This window comes from Micromonas commoda, chromosome 5 (assembly GCF_000090985.2).
Source record: "Micromonas commoda chromosome 5, complete sequence".
Taxonomy (NCBI): domain Eukaryota; kingdom Viridiplantae; phylum Chlorophyta; class Mamiellophyceae; order Mamiellales; family Mamiellaceae; genus Micromonas; species Micromonas commoda.
Genome location: NC_013042.1, coordinates 845,421 through 862,697, shown reverse-complemented (window position 1 = coordinate 862,697; position 17,277 = coordinate 845,421). Strand labels below are relative to the sequence as shown.

Sequence of the window (17,277 nt, the reverse complement as noted above, 5' to 3'; positions counted from 1 at the left end):
GATTGAAGGGACTTTGTTCTCAACTCTACGCTACTCACACGGTCGTGTTGTTCCTGACCAGCATGACTCGGTAGCACCTCCCGTTGGTCGACGTCGTCTGCACCTCGCGCTCCGTGGGCACCCCCAGCGGGTTCTCGTCGAGCCAACCTTCGCGGTCCCCCGCCGCCGCCCAAGCGGATCGCCAGCCGTCACCCTCGTCATCGGCTTCCGGCGCAGCCGGCGTGGGTGCCTCCTTGGCTTTATCCTTCGCATCCTCGCCGTCAGGCTTCTCCGCATCCTTGCGTCGTCCCGGGTATCTCTCCTTCTCCGCCTTTTCGCGCCTGAGCCGGGCCTTCTCGTCCTCCTCGAACGCCGCCGCCGCCGCGTCCACGGCGGACTTTGCGTTGGCCTTGAGGAGCTCGGCGTCCACCGCGGAGACGTCGTGCAGGCTGGCGTCGAGGTCGAAGAGGTGCGCGCCGAACCTTTCGAACTTGTCCCGCATGTCCTCGCTGACATCCTTGACGTCGGACTGGAGGAAGACGCGTGCTCCCGGGGTGAGTCCCTCAGCCAGCGCCCTCACGAGCGCGGGCTGCACGACGCGGCGCTTGTGGTGCCTCTTCTTGAAGTGGGGATCGGGAAACTGGATAGCCACCGTCTCCACCTTGGAGCCGCAGTCCTCGGCGTAGGACTTGAGCCATTTACCCATGGAGACTGTGGCGTTGCACTCAGCGAAGTGGAGGTTGTCAACCACCCCGGCGTACTCGCCCCACTTGTTGCCGCGCTCGACGAGTGGAGCGCGAATGTCGACGCCCAAAAAGTTCGTCTCGGGGTACTTCTTCGCCATCATGAGGTCGAACCGACCGCCGCCGCACCCGATATCGACAACCAGGGGTCTCGCGGTGGATGCGTATACATCGGTCCATGCGGGCACGGGCGCCTGGCTCTGCAGGCTCGCCTTCAGCGGGTTGACGTGCTGCCTCACGCGGACGCCGCCGACTTTCTGCGCCGCCTCCGCGAGCTCCAGCTCGGCGAACACGGAGTCCTCCATCATCAGCTTCGCGCCGTGGTAGCGCTTGAAAGGGACGTTGTCGGGGGTGTCGGCGGAGGTCTTGACCCTCTTGGTATCCTTGTCATCGTCCACGACGACGGCATCTTCGTTCGCGGTGGAGTGCGGACGCGCGATGGCAGCGCGACCGCCGCCGCCGCGAGCTTTTTTGGCAATGTGTGACATGGAGGCACGCGGGATAGCAGCAGCGCAACCACGAACAGCAGTCGCTCCCATATGCGGACCGAACTTCCTGTAGTCTCACCGGAGCCGCGTCGACAGTAAGTGTCAAGGCGTGCACGCGGCAGAGTGGGCGACGAGTGTCTGAGGAGGGACAAGCGGGAGTCTTTTTGGAACCCCGGATAAAAATGTCGGGCTGATGATCTGAGCAGCAGGGCGATCGGTTTATCAGCTCCTCGGTAGTGACGTGTCCACCCCACTCTGAACAACAAGCAAGCATGGCGTTCGTCATCGTAGCAGCCCCTCGCTTGCTCCCCGGGCTCAAAGCGAGGGGTTATGATTCGTCTAAGCCTCGTACCCCGGCCCCCCGGCTCGTCTGTGCCGCCTCCGGCAAGGTGAGCTACCCGCTATCTCAACACGAAGATTTATCCGTCCGATCGCTCCCCTTCGTTCTCTCCGTCCTCGGACCGATCATCTCAGCCAGCGTCATTTCAACGCAACAGGACGACTCGCCCATGACCGAGGGAAATATGGCGGACATGATGGCAAAGTTGGCGGCAGCGGAGGCTGAAGCGGAGAAGCTCCGTTCGGAGCTCAAGGAGTCGGCCAAGGCCCCTGTCCCTACGGGAACAATCGATGAGCTCGCCAAGCAGAAGCCCGCCAAGCCGGAGAATCGCATCGACGGCAAAGGAGGTCGCGAGACGCTCTTTGGAACAGCTAAGAACTCGGGCGATGCTTGGCTGAAGGACGGAATGCAGTTTTTGGCGCGCGACCAGCCCAGTGAGCTTGGTGAATCTGTGGAGATGTCAAAGGAGGATCAGGATACAGTCAACCGCCGCCTTGCCATTGGTCTCCTCGGCACCGGAATCTTCGTGGGCCTGAGCCAAATAAGCGTTGAGGCCCCTGCGCCTTCTAAGCCACTGTTCTTTTACCTTGTTCCCCTCGTAAAGACCCGCGAGCTTCTGAAGCAGGCCGCAGACCTAGCAGAGAATGGGTACTGGTGGGTATTCGTCTCTCTCCCCTTCTCTAACTTTTTCTCGACTGATTCATCAATGGGATTGGCTCTAACTACAGGGATGAGCTATCCACGGTGTGCCGCCAGATTGTCGTGGCGAACAGTGCCAAGGAGAACCTGTTCAAGGCTGCAGCGTACCTCGACGCGAGGCAGGAAGAAAAGGCGAAGCAGGTGGCCTTTGACTTCCTTGAGCTGACAGAGAAGATCGACTACAACAAGTATTTTGAGAGCATGGGTGCGGTGAGCGGCCAGAAGGCTGCTGAATACAGCAAGTTCAGCAAGAAGGCTGCCATCGCGGCTGCAGCGAAGCTCGACGAATTTTTCGCGTTGATGGATAGGGACCAGCTGGAAGCGGCCAGGTCGCAAGTGATGGCCTTTGCGGATCCTGCTCCAGAGGCTGAGGTTGTGACGGATGACAGCGGAGCTTCAACGGGGGAGGTAGCGACAGGTTTCTCAGATGGTTACGAGGCCGAACAATAAGCACAAATAGCGCGGATAGGTATGTTCTATTATCATGTCTAAGTGACAGGAACACGGGCCGATGAGCAGGATCGAGGAGCAGTTTTTCAGTAGTAGACGCCGCTCGCTAGAAATCGTCTTCCTCTGTGCTGCTGTCTTCGTTATCTTCCTGCAATATTTTCCAACCCTCCGCAATGAGCTGCTTGCGCACAAAAACAATGAGGGCATCATCAACTACGCCATTATCTGCCAACGTCTTGTCGTCTTCGAGCTCGCGACCCTTGTACATGCTACGCGGGGAGGAAAAGGTTGAGAAAAAGTTAGTGGGTCACGTCGTTTTTTGGCCGAGCGAGACGAGAGCTTCGAACACGGCGCGAGGGAACGAACGGGCGCCTACCACAGTTCCCAAGGCTCGACGAAGCTTTCAAGGCGGCAAAGCTCGTCCTCGGGTCGCAAGCCGATCGTCTCCGCTAGCTTACGGCGAAGCTGCATGGCAGTCATGACCCCGGGGTCGACTTCGATATCGAAAGGGTCGAGCGTGAAAGTGTGCGTGGCCATAGAGCACTTCCAGTAAAGGCTCCACTTGTGGTTCTCCTGGCGAGGCTTGATGCGGAGCTTCATCTAGACGACTTCGTGCGGGATGCGTAAGAGGCTCGTTCGGGCAAGGGGAAGAGCCGCTGTGGTGCTCGGGGGTTCTGTGGCGTGGCCCTTCTCTCGACCGTCCGAGGCCCTGGAAAGACGAAAAACGCTCTCGCCTCGATTTTCCCGATATTTTTTTTTGCGGTTTGGTTTCGACAGTCCCCGAACACTGCCCTCGGGTACGTGGCATGTTCGCTGCGCGCGCGCCCTCGGGGGGGTTGCGCGCGATTCTCTCGCGGGTGAGACCACGTGCAGGGGATGGCGGAACCCACCCTATCATCCTCGCGGCCAAAGGAGCGAGGAAGATGCAGCGCGACTCGCTGATGCGGCGGAACGATATACGGGAGGACCAGGAACCTGGTGAGGCTGCCCGTGGTTTCTGTCGCAGGTGCGGGTCGACGCATAGGTTGGAGCGCTCTCAACGCGCTGAATCCGAGGCGAAGGGGCTCGTGGAGCGTATTCGCGCCGCGGGGCGACTAGACTTCGACGCTGCCGTCCCGGACCCTCGTTTCGCCGTCGAGCGAATGTATGAGCAGGGCGGCGGGAAGATGCTCGGGGTGCTCCTCGCGGCTTCGCCTTCGGGAGTTCCGTGCGGCGAAGGGGACGGGGACGATGTCGTCGTGATCAAGGCATTCTCCGGTCAGCTGTACGGCGAGTGGACGGTTCAAGGCTGGGCTCCTCCTCTGTGCGGGCTGACCCACGACCACCCGCACTATGAGAAGGAGCACGCGAGGATAAAGGCTCGCGTGGACGCGGCTGGGGAGATGAAGCTCGCGGTGGAAGAGTTGGAAAGAGAGATGAAGGTCAGGACGAAGAGATGGGACGATGATATCAAGGCGGCAGCTTCACGGCTCAGAGAGGAGCGCGAGAGGCGACGGGCGACGCGCGCGGCTCTGAGGGATGCCGGGGACGCCGCCGCGGAGGTTGTCGAGGAGGAGCTAGCAGAGGAGAGTCGACGCGGGAAGAGGGAACTCGCCAGACTGCGCGAGGGACGCTCGGCGGACGTGGGTGACATCGAAGTGGCGCTGGTAACGGCGCGTCGAGAAATGAAGGAATTGAGGGACGAGCATCGCTCAATGTCGCACGTGCTCCTCGGACAGATATTTGATTCTTACAGGCTGCCGAACTTTCGTGAGGACGGTGGCTTCGGCCATAGACACAGTGAAGGGAGAGTGGCGGAGGCTGCTGACGACTTCAGCGGAGGGATGTCGGGCGCAACATTACAAGAGGCGTTCGTGTCTGATGAACATCAAGAAATCTCTAATGCCGTGGCTAACCTTCCGTGTGGCTGCGGAGACTGCTGCGCGCCAAAGTTGCTCGCAGAGGCATCACGGAGAGGTCTTGTACCCCTGTCCATTGCCGAGGTGTGGATGGGAGTTCCTACGGCGAAGGAAGGGTATCGGCAAGAGGGGAGCTTCTATGGTGCATGCCGTGGGAGATGCCGTCCGATTCTTGGACACATGCTCTGCGGAGCAGACAAACTCAGACCTCGTCTTATTGATCCATCAGCAGACGCGACAGAAAATTTTAATATTATGCTAGGCTAAGATTAGGTCTACCTCGTCTATGTTGCTCGCATTGCGTCGCGGGACTTCCTTGCATTGTCCTTGCGCCGCAATTCGCCAATCATCTCCACTTCACCGCTCCCTGTAGAAGAAGGAGAGTCAGAATCCTCCTCCAGCACTTCGTACCGAACACTCGCTAGCGACGCAGATGATCCACCAATGCCATGGGTCAGCGCAGCAGCTGCGGCAGAGGCCACCTCTACGTCCCAGTCCAACCTTGTGACTATCAGAAACAGTACCACACCGCCGACAGTAACTCCGAGGGCAAGTCCATACCACAATCCGATAACGCCCGCTTTCAGAAGGAAAGTTATAACGTAACCAGAGAGCACACCGACAAGCCAAAGTGCGATTATATTCATCCACGCAAGCAGCGCCTGACGACCACACGCGCGAAGGACGCCATTACTGGTGCCGAGCAGGCCGTCAAACACCTGAAATACCGCGGCTATCGGTGCAATTTTTGCCGCAAGCATAACCATCTCGTTGTCTTTATCACCGACGAAAACTTCGCCAGTCTGCCTCCTGAAGATGAGGATGAGCGCTGCCATGCACGCCATCCAAGTCACACCGAGTGCCACGCTCACCCGTGATGCCACCTTCGCCCTGAATCCAGATCCTGCACCGAGGAGATTACCAACCCGCACGTTCGCGGCAATACCGAACGCCATTGGACCGGTCATGAAAGTCAGACCGGTGATATTCAGCATGGCCATATGTGCATTCATCGCCACCTGCGAGATTTGCGACGCGAACACCACGGTGACATCGAACGATGACGCCTCCGCAGCGACCATGACAGCCCCACGGCTGCCAAGCTCAAACATCCTCTTGCACATGCATGGCGTGGTGGTACGCCAGACTTCGGTCAGCGCACCCTTCAACGTGCATCTCGGGGCTTCGTGCTGGACTCCGTCTTCCTCGTCCGTCTCACCAGTGGAGAGCAGCACTCGGCGTCTCACTGGTGCTCCAAAACCGCTCACGTCAACCACGGCGCTCCACTGGTCCGAAAAGCGCAAGTACGCAGCGACGAGGATCAAGTTGACGACCCTGGATGTCGTCGTAGCCAGTGCCGAACCATTCAATCCGAGATTCATTATCCTGATGAAGAGCACGTTGAGCGCGATGTTAAGCAAGAAGGTTGCGAAGCTCGTCCAAGCCACTGGTTTGACCACCCCGCGGACTTGCAGGAACTTCTGCATGACGAGGGTCCACGCCGCGGCGAACAGACCGACGATTAGCAAGGTACAGAACCTGCCGACCCGTTCTGATGTGTACTCATCCTGGCTTAGGATTGTTCGCGCGATGCTCTCGCCACATGAGAGGACGATGGCCGCCGGGACGCAACACGCGGTGAGGAAAGCGGCGGCGAGGAATGCCCACTGCCGCACCGCTGCAAAGTCCGCTGCGCCCTGCGCCTGAGAACCCAGTGTATCGAAACCCGTGCCGAATCCGGCGACGCCGAACCACAACAAGTTGAATATCGTCGTGCACAGGCTGCCTACTGCAAGCTCACTCCTACCAAGGTGGCCGAGGAAAAGGAGGTCCGTAGCTACCATGAACTGCTGGCTTCCCATCTGCACTACGATAGGTAAGACTAGCGCCCACAGCGCCAGAGCCTCGGACCTCCATATCGACCCCGGCGGCGACACCGTCTCCATGGTTGTCGAGTCCTTCCCTCTCTTGAAACGACGACGACAGTTCGGCGATGACCGTGGGTGTGATGAGCACGGCCCACGGTCTTTCTGCTATGTAAGCGCTACGTCACCGATGGAAGGAAACTTGTCTCTAGCTAGTTTTTGGCAAAGGTACGGGCATAATCACAACATTATCACTACTTTTGGTGGTGCGGGCAGTTTTCAGTCAACCTCTAGACCTCCCCATTGGCCACCATCTCCTCGTACCTGGCCTGCCTCGACATGTCATCCTTGTTGATGCAGCAAACCTCGTAGCCCTCCCGCATCATGAGTATCTCGCTGCACTTGTTTGCCACCTCAAACGCGTTGACGAAGGTGTCGGAGAAGTCGAACTCGATGAGATCGGCGGCGACGCCCATGACGAGCGAGCCCATATCCTCGCACCCTTCCAGACGCATGGACGTGCACTTCTCCGCCGCCCTGAGTCCCAGCTCCTTGTGTGGCTCCTGCAGGCTCCACTCGTCATCCAGCCACAGCTTGAGCATGCCCCCCAACCACTTGACCTCGGCATCCTTCTCCTCGGGGGTGATCTGTCGCATGAAGATGCCCTGATCCGAGTTACCCGGCGTGTTGTCGACTTCGTCGGAAGATGCACGGCACGCGAGGCGGGGCGCGCGACGAAAGGCGACACGCGACAACGCACTCGACGAGGAACGCCTGGAGTACGTCACGGAAGGAACCGTCACAATCGCGAGGGAGGCCACGGCTGCCATGTTGACAGGGAGCGCGCGCGAAGGGCCAAGAGAAGGAAGAGAAGGCGAATTCGCCTCTCGGTACGTTGACGAGCCTTAAGCCCCGAGCGCGCCTGTCCGCTTCGTTGTGAAGCGCGCCTCTGGCAAGTAGTGCCGCTGGCTACTAGGGGTTGCGGTGCCCAAACCACCGGGCCGAGAGATCTCGATCATCTCGGATTGGGGCAGTGGGATCAAGCTCTCCGCAGTCGAGGACGGCCTACCAGAAAAGATCGGTTTTTTTCTCGTTGGACCCACTTTCAGTTCGTGGCTGAATCTAAAAGTTCGGACCCATGGTAACCAGCAAAATCTCTTGACTGTTTGCCTGTGGAAGACGACTTCGCAATTTCATAGATTTTTTGAAAGATCCCGTATCCCCATGAGAGGCAAAACAATTGGTCTCAGCTTTATGGCATTTACGAAGGTATTTATGGGTTCCTTTCCCGGTTCCCTCCCGCGTCCTTCAGCGAGGTCCCAGTGCTCGAAAGGTCACTGGCTAGAGAACGCGCGATAGGGCTCCCCGGGTGAGCGATCGATGCATGTGTCAGACAACTCACGTACAAGTACAAACACCCCTTGGGGGACGTCGCGGTCTAATATGGCCGGTCAGCGCCCCCCCAGCTAGAAATACGCGTCAAACACCCTCATCCTCATCCCTTGGACGACGTGGTCATTGATTTTCGCAGCTTGGAGAAGAAACCCTTGTTCGGCACAGTCTCCGTTTGCGAGTCCGTGTGCTTGAGCAGCTCCACGATTTGCTCGAACTCCGGCCGCGCCCAAGGATCCGGTTGCCAGCAATACTGCATGACCTGCGAGAGCACCGGGTGGCAGAGCGGCGGGACGGTGGGCCTGAGCCCCCGCTGCACCACTCCCACTGCTGCCTGCAGGGGCGTGTATCCAGGATAAGGAATGTCACCTCCACTCACAAGCTCCCACATCAGGATCCCGAAGGAGAAAACGTCGCACTTGTGATCGTACTTCTGGTGCGAGATCACCTCCGGCGCCATCCAACGATACGTCCCCGTCTCCGCAGTCATCGCCTTCCCATCCGTCGCCTTGACCCTCGCCACTCCAAAGTCAGCCACCTTCACCACCTCGTTTTCGTCCATCAGCAGATTCGCCGTCTTCAGATCACGGTGGATGACGTTAACCTTGTGTAGGTAGTCCATGCCGAGCGCGACACCAGAAGACAGCTTCAAGAGCTGGTTGAGCTTCAGCGGAGCCCTCTGGTGCAGATACTGCAGCGCGCTCCCTCCCTTCATGAACTCCGTCACCAGGCACAGGCGCGGGGGTTTCGTCATCGCCCCGATCAGCTGCACGATGTTCTTGTGTCTTACCTTCCGCAGGATCGACAGCTCCTGAGCGAACTCCCTGTACACCTCCTCCTGCGAGCTCTTCCCTCCCGTTTTGAGAACCTTGATGGCCACCTCCTGGCCGCAGTAGCTGCCCCGGTACAGCACCCCGAACGCGCCGCTCGCTATCTTCTCCATGAAGTTCAACTGCACCTCCTGAATCTCCCACTCGCTGTCACTTGCTCCCGCGAGCGCCTTCTCGCCTTCGCCCATCGTCGCCCCGTCGCTCGTCCCTGGCTTCACGCCCTCGTCCCAATTCACCTGGTCCAGACGTCGCTGCAGCTTCTCGTTCATGGCAGCCTCGTCGTCTGCCCTCCACCCGGTGACCACGAACACGTCCAGAGCGTAGCCGTCGTCCGTGCAGAACACGTGTGCCTCCGAAATGTTCAATCCAATGTCGAAGAGCGCGGTCGAAACGCGGCTGAGCATCCTCGGCCGGTTCAACCCCGAGACCGCTATTTCGTACACCGCCCGCGAAGCCCCGGCTTCCCCACCCAGGTGCTCCTCGAGGGTATGCAGGTTGAAGGACGACCCGAACGTGGGAGCCCGCAGCCGCTTGGTCGCGCCAGGAGACAACGCCACTTCCATGTTCTCAGTCGAATTTGACATGTCGCCGAGCACGGTCGACACCCGTATGCCGCGAGATTCGCAGAGCACTCCGCCGGGTTTTTCCACCGCCGACCTCTCCAGCAAACGCATGTGCGTCAAGAGATCCTCGAGGTTATGTATATCCAGGGCGTATCGACGCGGGAGACGCATGAGGTGGCGCTTCAGGGCCATCTCGAGGTTAGGGTCATCACCTATCTCAGCCCACGTATCCTTGAGCCTGTCGACCACCTTCAACGCGACCTGCTCCTTCGACGCCCGCGGCACAACCGGAGGTGTCATTTGCACCTCCGGGATTTTCTCGTCCGAAGGATTCTCTCCGCTTGACGTCTGATTCCGGCTATCGGCCCGCGCCGGCGCCCGCGACGTATCTAGCGGGAGGAGGACTGGATCTGTCGGAAGGCACGCTCCGTCGACAGAAGGCCGCCGGCCCGTGAGGCGGTACCCCACGCGCTCGAACCCCGGAGCGACCGTTGTGTCGGGTGGTAGCGTCTCTCCGGTGCACTCCTTGGAGAAACAGGTATCCAAACGCGTGGGAAAAAAAGGAACCCAAATCCTCGAGTCCGCTGTCAAGATTGCACGTGCGAAGCACAAATCGGTTTCACTCGACCGTTATGTGTCACTTTTTGCCGATGGGAACTAGTCAGGAAATAACGAATTGTCGATCATGACCTGAGGTCATCTATGACTCATAACCACACATCCAATTTCGAAGGGACTCTTTATGCGGGACGACTAGCTCTGCTTATAATAGGGATCCGGATATCCGTAGGCAAAAAAAGCAAACTAGCTAGTAGGTACGGAGTGGCGAGACGACCGATCCCGGCCAACCGGAAAAGAGTTTTCCCGCGATCCAACCTGACAGGAAACGCTTTTCCAGGTGACGTTCACCTCAAGAAACACATAGCACTTCAAGTGGTGTCCTATTCATCGAATTCATCATCTTCGTCACCCTTCATCATCTTCGTCACCCTCGTCTTCTTCAGAGTCGCTCGGAGCGATGGTGATGAAATCACCCGCGGGGATATCCCTCACGGCGACGATGCCCATCACGCTCCTCACCTCCCCTCGCTTCGTCTCAACCTCCACATCGCAGAGGACACAGTTGGGGTCGTCGGACCGTCCAGCCTCGCACGTCGGGTCGTCCAGTTCCGTCACCACGATGTCGCCCGCCGATATCGGTCTCTCCGCGTACATCGCGTCAACGTTAGTGAAGCGGTCGGCCCTCTCGGCAGCAGCCGCCGCGTTCTCCTCGCCGCCGTGTTCGTCGGGCAAGAAGAACTCACGCGCATACGAGACGCTGGGTCGCGAGCCACGGGGAAGCGCCGTCTCGTGCCACCACGCGCGCGTATCTATTAGTAGCAGGTCGTTTTCCTCACAATGTAGTCTGAGCCGCCTGCGGCCGCTCGGGAGCAGCGGCGCCGGTGAGTCTTCCCAGGCGGAGGCGTCAACGCACGGTCTCAAGTACCATATTTTTTCCCCGGAGATTTGATGGTGGTACGTCCCGGAGCACGCGACTGAGTCTGTGTGCTCAGGTCGTCCCGCCAAGTTCTCTCCGTCGTCCGCTTCGTTCGTTTCCGCGGGGCGTTTGTTGTTTTGCTTTGCGGTACCTGTATCGTTCAAACCCATGAAAATCCAAATACAGCCGCCCTGAGGGAGGGATCTCCCCAAGAAACCTGGCTCGGAGACGGCTGTGGGCGCCGCTTCCTTCAGCTTCGCTGCGACCTCTGAGCCCAACACGGTGGAGCAGTAGAATTGCGATGGCATATCCACCGTTTTTCCCTGTAATCGTCGCGTCAGCTTCTCAATGACCTCCAAGGCATCGTCTAGCCCTTTAGCGCGCGCGGCATTCTCGACGGACCACTCCCTTGTGGCTGGCTCTCCGCCGCGAGCCACCGCTCTCAGGAGCCCGAGGAGAGCATCAGTTCCGTGCGAGGTTGACTCATCGAGACGGAGCCAAAGCAAGCGCGTCTTGCAAAATCGATCCAGCAACGATTCGGCTGTCTCCTCGGCCAGCTCCACCCTATCAAAGGTCACCTCCCCGGCGCGCCCCATCACTGTCCTGTCGGCGGTTGAAATTTGTTTTGTAGTGCAAGGGCCCAGGTTGTCACGACACACTAATCTTAGTCTCTTCCAAGTGATGTGCATGTTCTAATATGCTAACTTTTACCTACGTGTCTGTAGTGATTTTACGATCGATTTACGCGCCGTCCATCAGGGCGAGCAAGTCATCTTCTTCCTCCTCGTCCTGCACTGCTCCCGCCGCGCCGTTCTTTGCATCGTCCAAACTGAAGCTCCTGATGACATCTGCCAGACCTGTCTCCCTGTTGCCCTCGTCACCTCCGAACACGATCACGTCGTCCCTCGTTGGCGCGTTACCTCCGCGCATCCCACCACTGCCACCACCCCTATCTCCGAATAGATTTAGCTTGAACGTGTCGTCATCCCTCTTTGGTCTAATCAGACCTGCCAGCGTGTTGAGCTCCCTCGCCCCCTCTTTCCCTGCGCTCTCAAACAACTGGTCTGCCACTCCCCTTGGGCCCTCCGCCGCGCTGCGTGCCGGTGAGCCGATGCGCGCCGGCGATGCACGCGTTGGTATCTTAGGTAGACCCGTCGAAGATTTCTTCGTCTCGCTTTTCTCCTTACCGGGATGCTCCATCACAGGGGCAGTCACGAACGGCTCGGGTGGCTTTGGCGCCTGCCGGTCCTTTGAGTACAAGTTCCCTCCCAAATGAACCGGGGGTGGGACCCAATCGTCCGAACCCGGAGGCAACTCCTTTTTAATATCCATCTGCGACCTCTCCCCGCCAAAATCGTCCCTGCTATGCGTGCCCGCGGGACCAAGCGCACCCAGGAGTTGCGACTGCGGCGGCACTTTGATGGTGCCATCCGGGTTTTGCAGCCCCTCCTGCAGGAGCAGGCTCACCTTTATGTTCTTGCCTTGGAGGAAGTGGAACAAGGTCCGGCAAAGTTCGCACCAGTCGAAGGGCTGGAACGTGCCGTAAAGATCTCTCGCGCGCTTCTCGAAGTCGTCCGCCAGTTTAATCACCGCCCTGTCCGTCATGTACGATTTGATCGTGGCAAGGTGCGTCAGCGTCACGTCCATGATCTCACGGGGCTGCAGGCAGTTCACGAGCTGGTACTTGAAGACCATGGTCATCAGATCGTAAAGCTTATCCATGGAGTTCTCCGAGAGACGCATTATAGATGAGTGCGCGAGCTTGTCGAAGATGTGCCGAGTGGCCTTCTGCGTGTAGACCTCCTGAGGCTTGAACAGCTCGTCGACGAACTGTGGGTCGAACATGGCCTTCACGACGTCGTGCAGAACCTTCACCGCCTTGTCCTCGCTAATCTTCTGCGCGCGCAAACGCTGCTCGAGGACGTAGAGCATCTCGACGCCAAGATTGCTAAAAACTATCGGCAAGCAATATAGAGACGACATGGCTCGAGCCTCGGCTTCTTCCACTTGTGGTGCCTTGGCGCGCCAAAATTAATGTGACCTATGGCAGGCTGTCAAAGTGCAAGTGGAAGGAATGAAGGCACCTTCGTGAGGGTTAGAGTCAACTAAAAGGGCTACTTTTGGCTACGTGTGTCTATCCTTAGGATCTCGAGCTCACTCACTCCTTCTTCCCCTGAACCATGTCATCCTCCGCGCGAAGATACTCGCCCACGTCCGCCTGGTGGAACGCAACGATGGCGCTCGGGTCCAGCTTGCGGCAGTCCTGCGTGCTCTTTGCGGCGACTCCGAAACCCAGCGGCACATCGGACATGGAGAAGATTACGACACCCTGGTTCGCGGGGGTGTTCTCGGTAATGCGCCCAAGACCGGACTTGAGCAGGTGGTTGCCGTAGAGGAACGACATCTCCGAAGTGGGCTTTACCCACATCTGTGAGCGGGGAAAGGTAGTCGGGAGGTACGTCAGAATATTTTCAAGCAGACGGAGCCGACACGTCGCAAACGGCGTGTGCCCTCACTAGAAAATGTTACGAGAATAACGTCTTCTTCATGGAAATCAGGTTGAAGACTGAATAAGTGAATCATCGGGCAAGCCGAGGTTCGCGCGAGACCGCGAAGCTGAAGACCGCGGGTCCCATCGCCGAAAGAGTTGCGCGTCAAAGTCTGGGCGGGAGTGCTCACCTTGTGTTTGGCGTGTGCGGCGAGGAGCTCCAGTGCACCAATCATGAGCCTGAACTTGTCGGAGTGGGTAAATTTACCGACACACACCCCGAGGGACACGAGTTGGTCCCTCGATATGTTCGTTGCGCGTTTCATGATGTCCTCCCTCACATAGTACACTCGCTGTTTGGCAGAGAGCCGTCGGGGGGGAGGAGGGTTAGCGCGCGAACACAGTTTGGGGCTGGGGGGCGAGAGATGCAAGAGAAAACGCGGTGCTCCAAGGTTGCGCGGTGCGACTCAGCCGAAGAAATTCAACCATTAATATCTGATGTACTTCACGGGGTATCAGAAGCGCGGATATTTCCTTCATCATCGCCGACACCGAGTGCGACCAAGGAGCACACAACATGAGGGTACTTTTTCCCCAACGAGGAAAAAGGGACGCGGGCCGACTTCGAGGCGCCGAGCGAGAATCGCGGCGCACCTTCTTGTGTAACCTGAAGCAGTGCGGCTGATCGGCCCTATCTACGATGTTCTTCAGGTTCTTTCCCACGAATTTGAAGAGCTTCTCGAACACCTGCTGAATCTCGGATTCCTCGAGCGGACGCATGATGACGACCTGTGTAGACTGTCGCGCCGCCGCCTTCGATTACTTGGACGCACGCGCGCGCTGGTGCGACGCCGAGACCGCCTGAGTAGTGTCGCGACGAATACTTCGTGACCACCGCGAGTCACCGATGTTTCAATCCGCAAGCGGCTTGAGTGTGGGCGGGCGCGGCGGCGAAAAGTGTCGGCGGTGGCGGCTGCGACAGAGCACTTGCCAGGCAACGCCGCGCGCCGATTTCATCGCCGGCGAACCGAGGCCTGCGCCTCGGGTCGGCCCGACAGGCGAGCATTCCATTTGCCCGCTCAGTGTCTTCCCGCGCCCGGAGCTATGGCGCAGTCGTTAATCGCCGGCGGGCGAATCACAGCCTCGGCGGGTTCTAACCTGCTGGGTCAGCATGCAGTTGATCGCAACCAGGAGGCGACGGTGTACGTGGGCAACCTGGATCCTCAGGTGCGTCGCCAATCTGGACCAAAATCGCGCCCAGAATTTGAGAAACCCTCGGGATCTATCGCCCCGCCTCCCCGTTATTTGCTTACCAGTCCGTCACGCACCGTCGCGCAGGTTACCGAGGAGATCGTGTGGGAGGTGTTCGTCCAGGCAGGACCGGTGGTGAACGTGTACATGCCGAAGGATCGCGTGAGCAACGCGCATCAGGGTTACGCCTTCGTGGAGTACAGGGGAGAGGAGGACGCGGACTACGCCATCAAAGTGCTAAACATGATCAAGCTGTTCGGAAAGCCCATCCGCGCGAACAAGGCTTCCGTCGACAAGAAGTCCACAGACGTCGGCGCCAACCTGTTCGTCGGCAACCTGGATCCGGACATGGACGAGAAGCTCCTGTATGACACCTTCAGCGCGTTTGGGGTGGTGATCACAACGCCCAAGATCATGAGGGACCCCGACACTGGAAACAGCCGGGGGTTCGGCTTCGTGAGCTACGATTCGTTCGAGGCGTCAGATGCGGCAATTGAGGCGATGAACGGTCAGTTTTTGTGCAATCGACCGATTTCGGTGACGTACGCGTACAAGAAGGACACAAACGGGGAGAGGCACGGCACACCGGCCGAGCGGTTGCTCGCGGCAAACATGGAGAAGAAGACTACGACGCATAGACCGCACACCATGTTCGCGGCGGGACCCGCGGGTGCACCGCCGGGCGCTGGGCCGCCGGGGATGCCGCCGGGGATGCCGCCGGCAGGCATGGGGATGCCGCCTCCGCCGCTCGTAGGGGTGGCGCCGCCCGGCATGATGGGTGCGCCTCCGGGCATGATGGGGGCACCTGCGCCTCCGGGCATGATGGGTGGGCCTCCTGGTATGATGCCGCCGCCCGGTATGATGCCGCCGCCGATGGGGATGCCGCCTCCCGGCATGATGCCGCCCCCTGGCATGCCCGTGCCTCCGCCACCCCCCCAATAGGACTTACTAGAGCCACGTTGAAAGGCACTTAAAAGTATTTACAACTCAAACTGTCCGACGGAATTCTACTCTACAAACTCAATACCTCTGGTTCCACTGGCCGCCGCTCTGTTGCTGCTGCTGCGGCGCCTCATCCCAGCCGCTCTGGTATCCCTGCCCCCAGCCCTGGCTACTTGAGGGCCCTTGCTGAACCCACACCCAGTTACCCGCCGGGTCGTAATATCCCTGGCCCTCGTATCCAGTGGGGATCCAGTTGCCCTGGTCGTCGTAGCGCCCTTCCGCACTCTCCTGGGCCCCATCGTCGTCCTTGAAGACCATGATGCCGACAGCTAGCGCGATGAAGAACGCACCCGCAGTGACGAGCCCGATGCCGGTTTTGCTGGAGGACCTGGGTGCCGGTCTGGAAGCCGGCGCAACCGAGGCAGAGTAGTTGTTGTAGGAGCTGCTCGAGGCCGGCCTCGCGAACGACGGGACGGGCGAGCTCTTCTTCATACCGCCGGGGATGACCAGCTGAGTGCCGGGAAAGATGACGTCGTAGTTGCCGCCCAGCGTGGTGGAGTTGACACGCTTGAGATCATCCAGGCTCACGCCGTACTTGTTCGCGATGTTCCAAAGATTATCGTTCCTCTGCACGGTGTAGACGCTGGCGGACGCGCGAGCGCCGCAAGCACGCACTGAGCGTTTGGCAAGTACGGCGGGGCGGGTCGTCACCGCCATGCCGCGCATCTGGACCTTAGCCGAGAGCGACTTCCTGAAAGATTATCGGAGAATTACCGCGGTGTTGGTGGCGGGGCGGGTCGTCAGCGGAAGAACGGAGTGCGAGCGATGGAGTGCCTCGTGTCGAGACAACAGAGGGATTATACGCGTGTGCAACGGTCGTGCATCGGTTTCAGGCCGAAGGATCGGGTCGAGACGATGCTTTCGGGACGCAATCCAGTCCGCGTGGTCGGAGCGCGGGGCCAGTTTAGGGGTATCGCGGGAGAACTGTGAAATTTCCTCTCCTCGTCTCCATGTCACTCACCCGCTGGTAGCGGAGACGCGAGCGCGTGCCGCGATGCTGGACTGCATTACGAGTGTGACTCGGTCAAGATCTGATCGAATCGCTCAGTGAGACGCCGGAACAGCGCTCCACTGGACTGCCTCCCAGGCGCTCGTGACAACGGAAATTTCCTCACCTGTAGTGATTATCTGGCATCGTGAGAGGCCAGGACAGCCAGCAAAATCGCGCTATGGGCATTCACCCTCGTTTTGGGTGAGATCACTCTGTCTGCAGGTCTGATGCGCAGAGAGATGTTGTGGGATGCTGCCGATCGTTGTTTTTCCCGTCTTGCCGCCCTCCTCGGTCACACTCGGGAGCGAACAACCTCCGCAGCCAAACCATGTCCGGTATTCTCCGCGCCGCCGCCCCTCTGGCCCGCCGCCTGAACGCAGTCCCCAAGGGCCCCATCGCCCAGCAGACCCGCGGCATGGCCTGTGAGTGCCCCGAACGTCGCGCTGTTTCCTACCTCCCGCCTTCGCATCCGGGCTTGGATTATCGTCTCGTCCCCTGACGCTGACCTTCCCCGCGCCCCTTCATCTCTCCTCCCGCAGCCGACCCTAATGCCCCTCCCAAGGTGGCCTACCCCTGGTTGGACCCGACCAACCCCCAGAACTGGAAGGAGGAGCACGTGAGTAAACCCGGTCCACAGCAGCCCCCAAAGATAGCCCCGATATTTCTCCCTTTCGCGATCGAGCTCTCGACTAGCTAGGGTTCCGACCCGCGCGGCCCGAGCTGACGATTTCCCGGCCCTCCTCTCCGCAGCTTGTGTTCACCATCCTCGGTGGTTGGGGTGTTGTCATCATGGGCGCCAAGTCTGCTTTCTCGTGAGAGGA

General features: G+C 59.3%; 13 protein-coding genes across 13 annotated transcripts; 4 read left to right on the top strand and 9 right to left on the bottom strand.

The window, feature by feature from the left end:
• Positions 1–34: 34 nt before the first annotated feature.
• On the bottom strand, positions 35–1,027 carry MICPUN_81720 (predicted protein; the record flags this gene model as incomplete). The annotated part of the gene is made up of 2 exons (XM_002502133.1): positions 35–133; positions 419–1,027. 2 exons carry the CDS (start codon positions 1,025–1,027, stop codon positions 35–37), a joined length of 708 nt encoding a protein of 235 aa, XP_002502179.1.
• Positions 1,028–1,482: 455 nt separating this feature from the next.
• MICPUN_58676 (predicted protein) lies at positions 1,483–2,699 on the top strand (the record flags this gene model as incomplete). Its single annotated transcript, XM_002502510.1, has 2 exons — positions 1,483–2,204; positions 2,279–2,699. 2 exons carry the CDS (start codon positions 1,483–1,485, stop codon positions 2,697–2,699), a joined length of 1,143 nt encoding a protein of 380 aa, XP_002502556.1.
• A 106-nt stretch (positions 2,700–2,805) lies between these two features.
• MICPUN_58675 (predicted protein) lies at positions 2,806–3,299 on the bottom strand (the record flags this gene model as incomplete). The annotated part of the gene is made up of 2 exons (XM_002502132.1): positions 2,806–2,968; positions 3,076–3,299. 2 exons carry the CDS (start codon positions 3,297–3,299, stop codon positions 2,806–2,808), a joined length of 387 nt encoding a protein of 128 aa, XP_002502178.1.
• Positions 3,300–3,622: 323 nt separating this feature from the next.
• Positions 3,623–4,864, top strand: MICPUN_58674 (predicted protein; the record flags this gene model as incomplete). Its single annotated transcript, XM_002502509.1, has 1 exon — positions 3,623–4,864. The coding sequence occupies one exon, from the start codon at positions 3,623–3,625 to the stop codon at positions 4,862–4,864; it is 1,242 nt and encodes a 413-aa protein (XP_002502555.1).
• A 17-nt stretch (positions 4,865–4,881) lies between these two features.
• On the bottom strand, positions 4,882–6,543 carry MICPUN_81649 (Multidrug/Oligosaccharidyl-lipid/Polysaccharide flippase; the record flags this gene model as incomplete). The annotated part of the gene is made up of 2 exons (XM_002502131.1): positions 4,882–5,760; positions 5,875–6,543. The coding sequence occupies 2 exons, from the start codon at positions 6,541–6,543 to the stop codon at positions 4,882–4,884; spliced, it is 1,548 nt and encodes a 515-aa protein (XP_002502177.1).
• A 188-nt stretch (positions 6,544–6,731) lies between these two features.
• MICPUN_108287 (predicted protein) lies at positions 6,732–7,424 on the bottom strand. Its single transcript, XM_002502130.1, has one exon. It carries the CDS (start codon positions 7,290–7,292, stop codon positions 6,753–6,755), a length of 540 nt encoding a protein of 179 aa, XP_002502176.1. The 5' UTR covers positions 7,293–7,424; the 3' UTR covers positions 6,732–6,752.
• Positions 7,425–7,850: 426 nt separating this feature from the next.
• On the bottom strand, positions 7,851–9,399 carry MICPUN_108286 (predicted protein). Its single transcript, XM_002502129.1, has one exon. The coding sequence runs from the start codon at positions 9,356–9,358 to the stop codon at positions 7,958–7,960; it is 1,401 nt and encodes a 466-aa protein (XP_002502175.1). The 5' UTR covers positions 9,359–9,399; the 3' UTR covers positions 7,851–7,957.
• An 814-nt stretch (positions 9,400–10,213) lies between these two features.
• Positions 10,214–11,413, bottom strand: MICPUN_50307 (predicted protein; the record flags this gene model as incomplete). Its single annotated transcript, XM_002502128.1, has 1 exon — positions 10,214–11,413. The coding sequence occupies one exon, from the start codon at positions 11,411–11,413 to the stop codon at positions 10,214–10,216; it is 1,200 nt and encodes a 399-aa protein (XP_002502174.1).
• A 721-nt stretch (positions 11,414–12,134) lies between these two features.
• MICPUN_81733 (predicted protein) lies at positions 12,135–12,707 on the bottom strand (the record flags this gene model as incomplete). The annotated part of the gene is made up of 1 exon (XM_002502127.1): positions 12,135–12,707. A coding segment is annotated over one exon (573 nt), but the record flags the coding sequence as incomplete, so codon positions are not given.
• Positions 12,708–12,882: 175 nt separating this feature from the next.
• On the bottom strand, positions 12,883–13,992 carry MICPUN_81410 (PUA like RNA binding protein; the record flags this gene model as incomplete). Its single annotated transcript, XM_002502126.1, has 3 exons — positions 12,883–13,152; positions 13,404–13,565; positions 13,867–13,992. The coding sequence occupies 3 exons, from the start codon at positions 13,990–13,992 to the stop codon at positions 12,883–12,885; spliced, it is 558 nt and encodes a 185-aa protein (XP_002502172.1).
• A 324-nt stretch (positions 13,993–14,316) lies between these two features.
• MICPUN_97407 (predicted protein) lies at positions 14,317–15,405 on the top strand (the record flags this gene model as incomplete). The annotated part of the gene is made up of 2 exons (XM_002502508.1): positions 14,317–14,439; positions 14,551–15,405. The coding sequence occupies 2 exons, from the start codon at positions 14,317–14,319 to the stop codon at positions 15,403–15,405; spliced, it is 978 nt and encodes a 325-aa protein (XP_002502554.1).
• Positions 15,406–15,424: 19 nt separating this feature from the next.
• On the bottom strand, positions 15,425–16,576 carry MICPUN_108285 (predicted protein). The gene is made up of 2 exons (XM_002502125.1): positions 16,427–16,576; positions 15,425–16,156 (listed from the first exon to the last, which is right to left on the bottom strand). Exon 2 carries the CDS (start codon positions 16,120–16,122, stop codon positions 15,484–15,486), a length of 639 nt encoding a protein of 212 aa, XP_002502171.1. The 5' UTR covers positions 16,123–16,156; positions 16,427–16,576; the 3' UTR covers positions 15,425–15,483.
• A 208-nt stretch (positions 16,577–16,784) lies between these two features.
• Positions 16,785–17,272, top strand: MICPUN_58667 (predicted protein; the record flags this gene model as incomplete). The annotated part of the gene is made up of 3 exons (XM_002502507.1): positions 16,785–16,941; positions 16,996–17,072; positions 17,207–17,272. 3 exons carry the CDS (start codon positions 16,785–16,787, stop codon positions 17,270–17,272), a joined length of 300 nt encoding a protein of 99 aa, XP_002502553.1.
• Between the last annotated feature and the right edge of the window lie 5 nt (positions 17,273–17,277).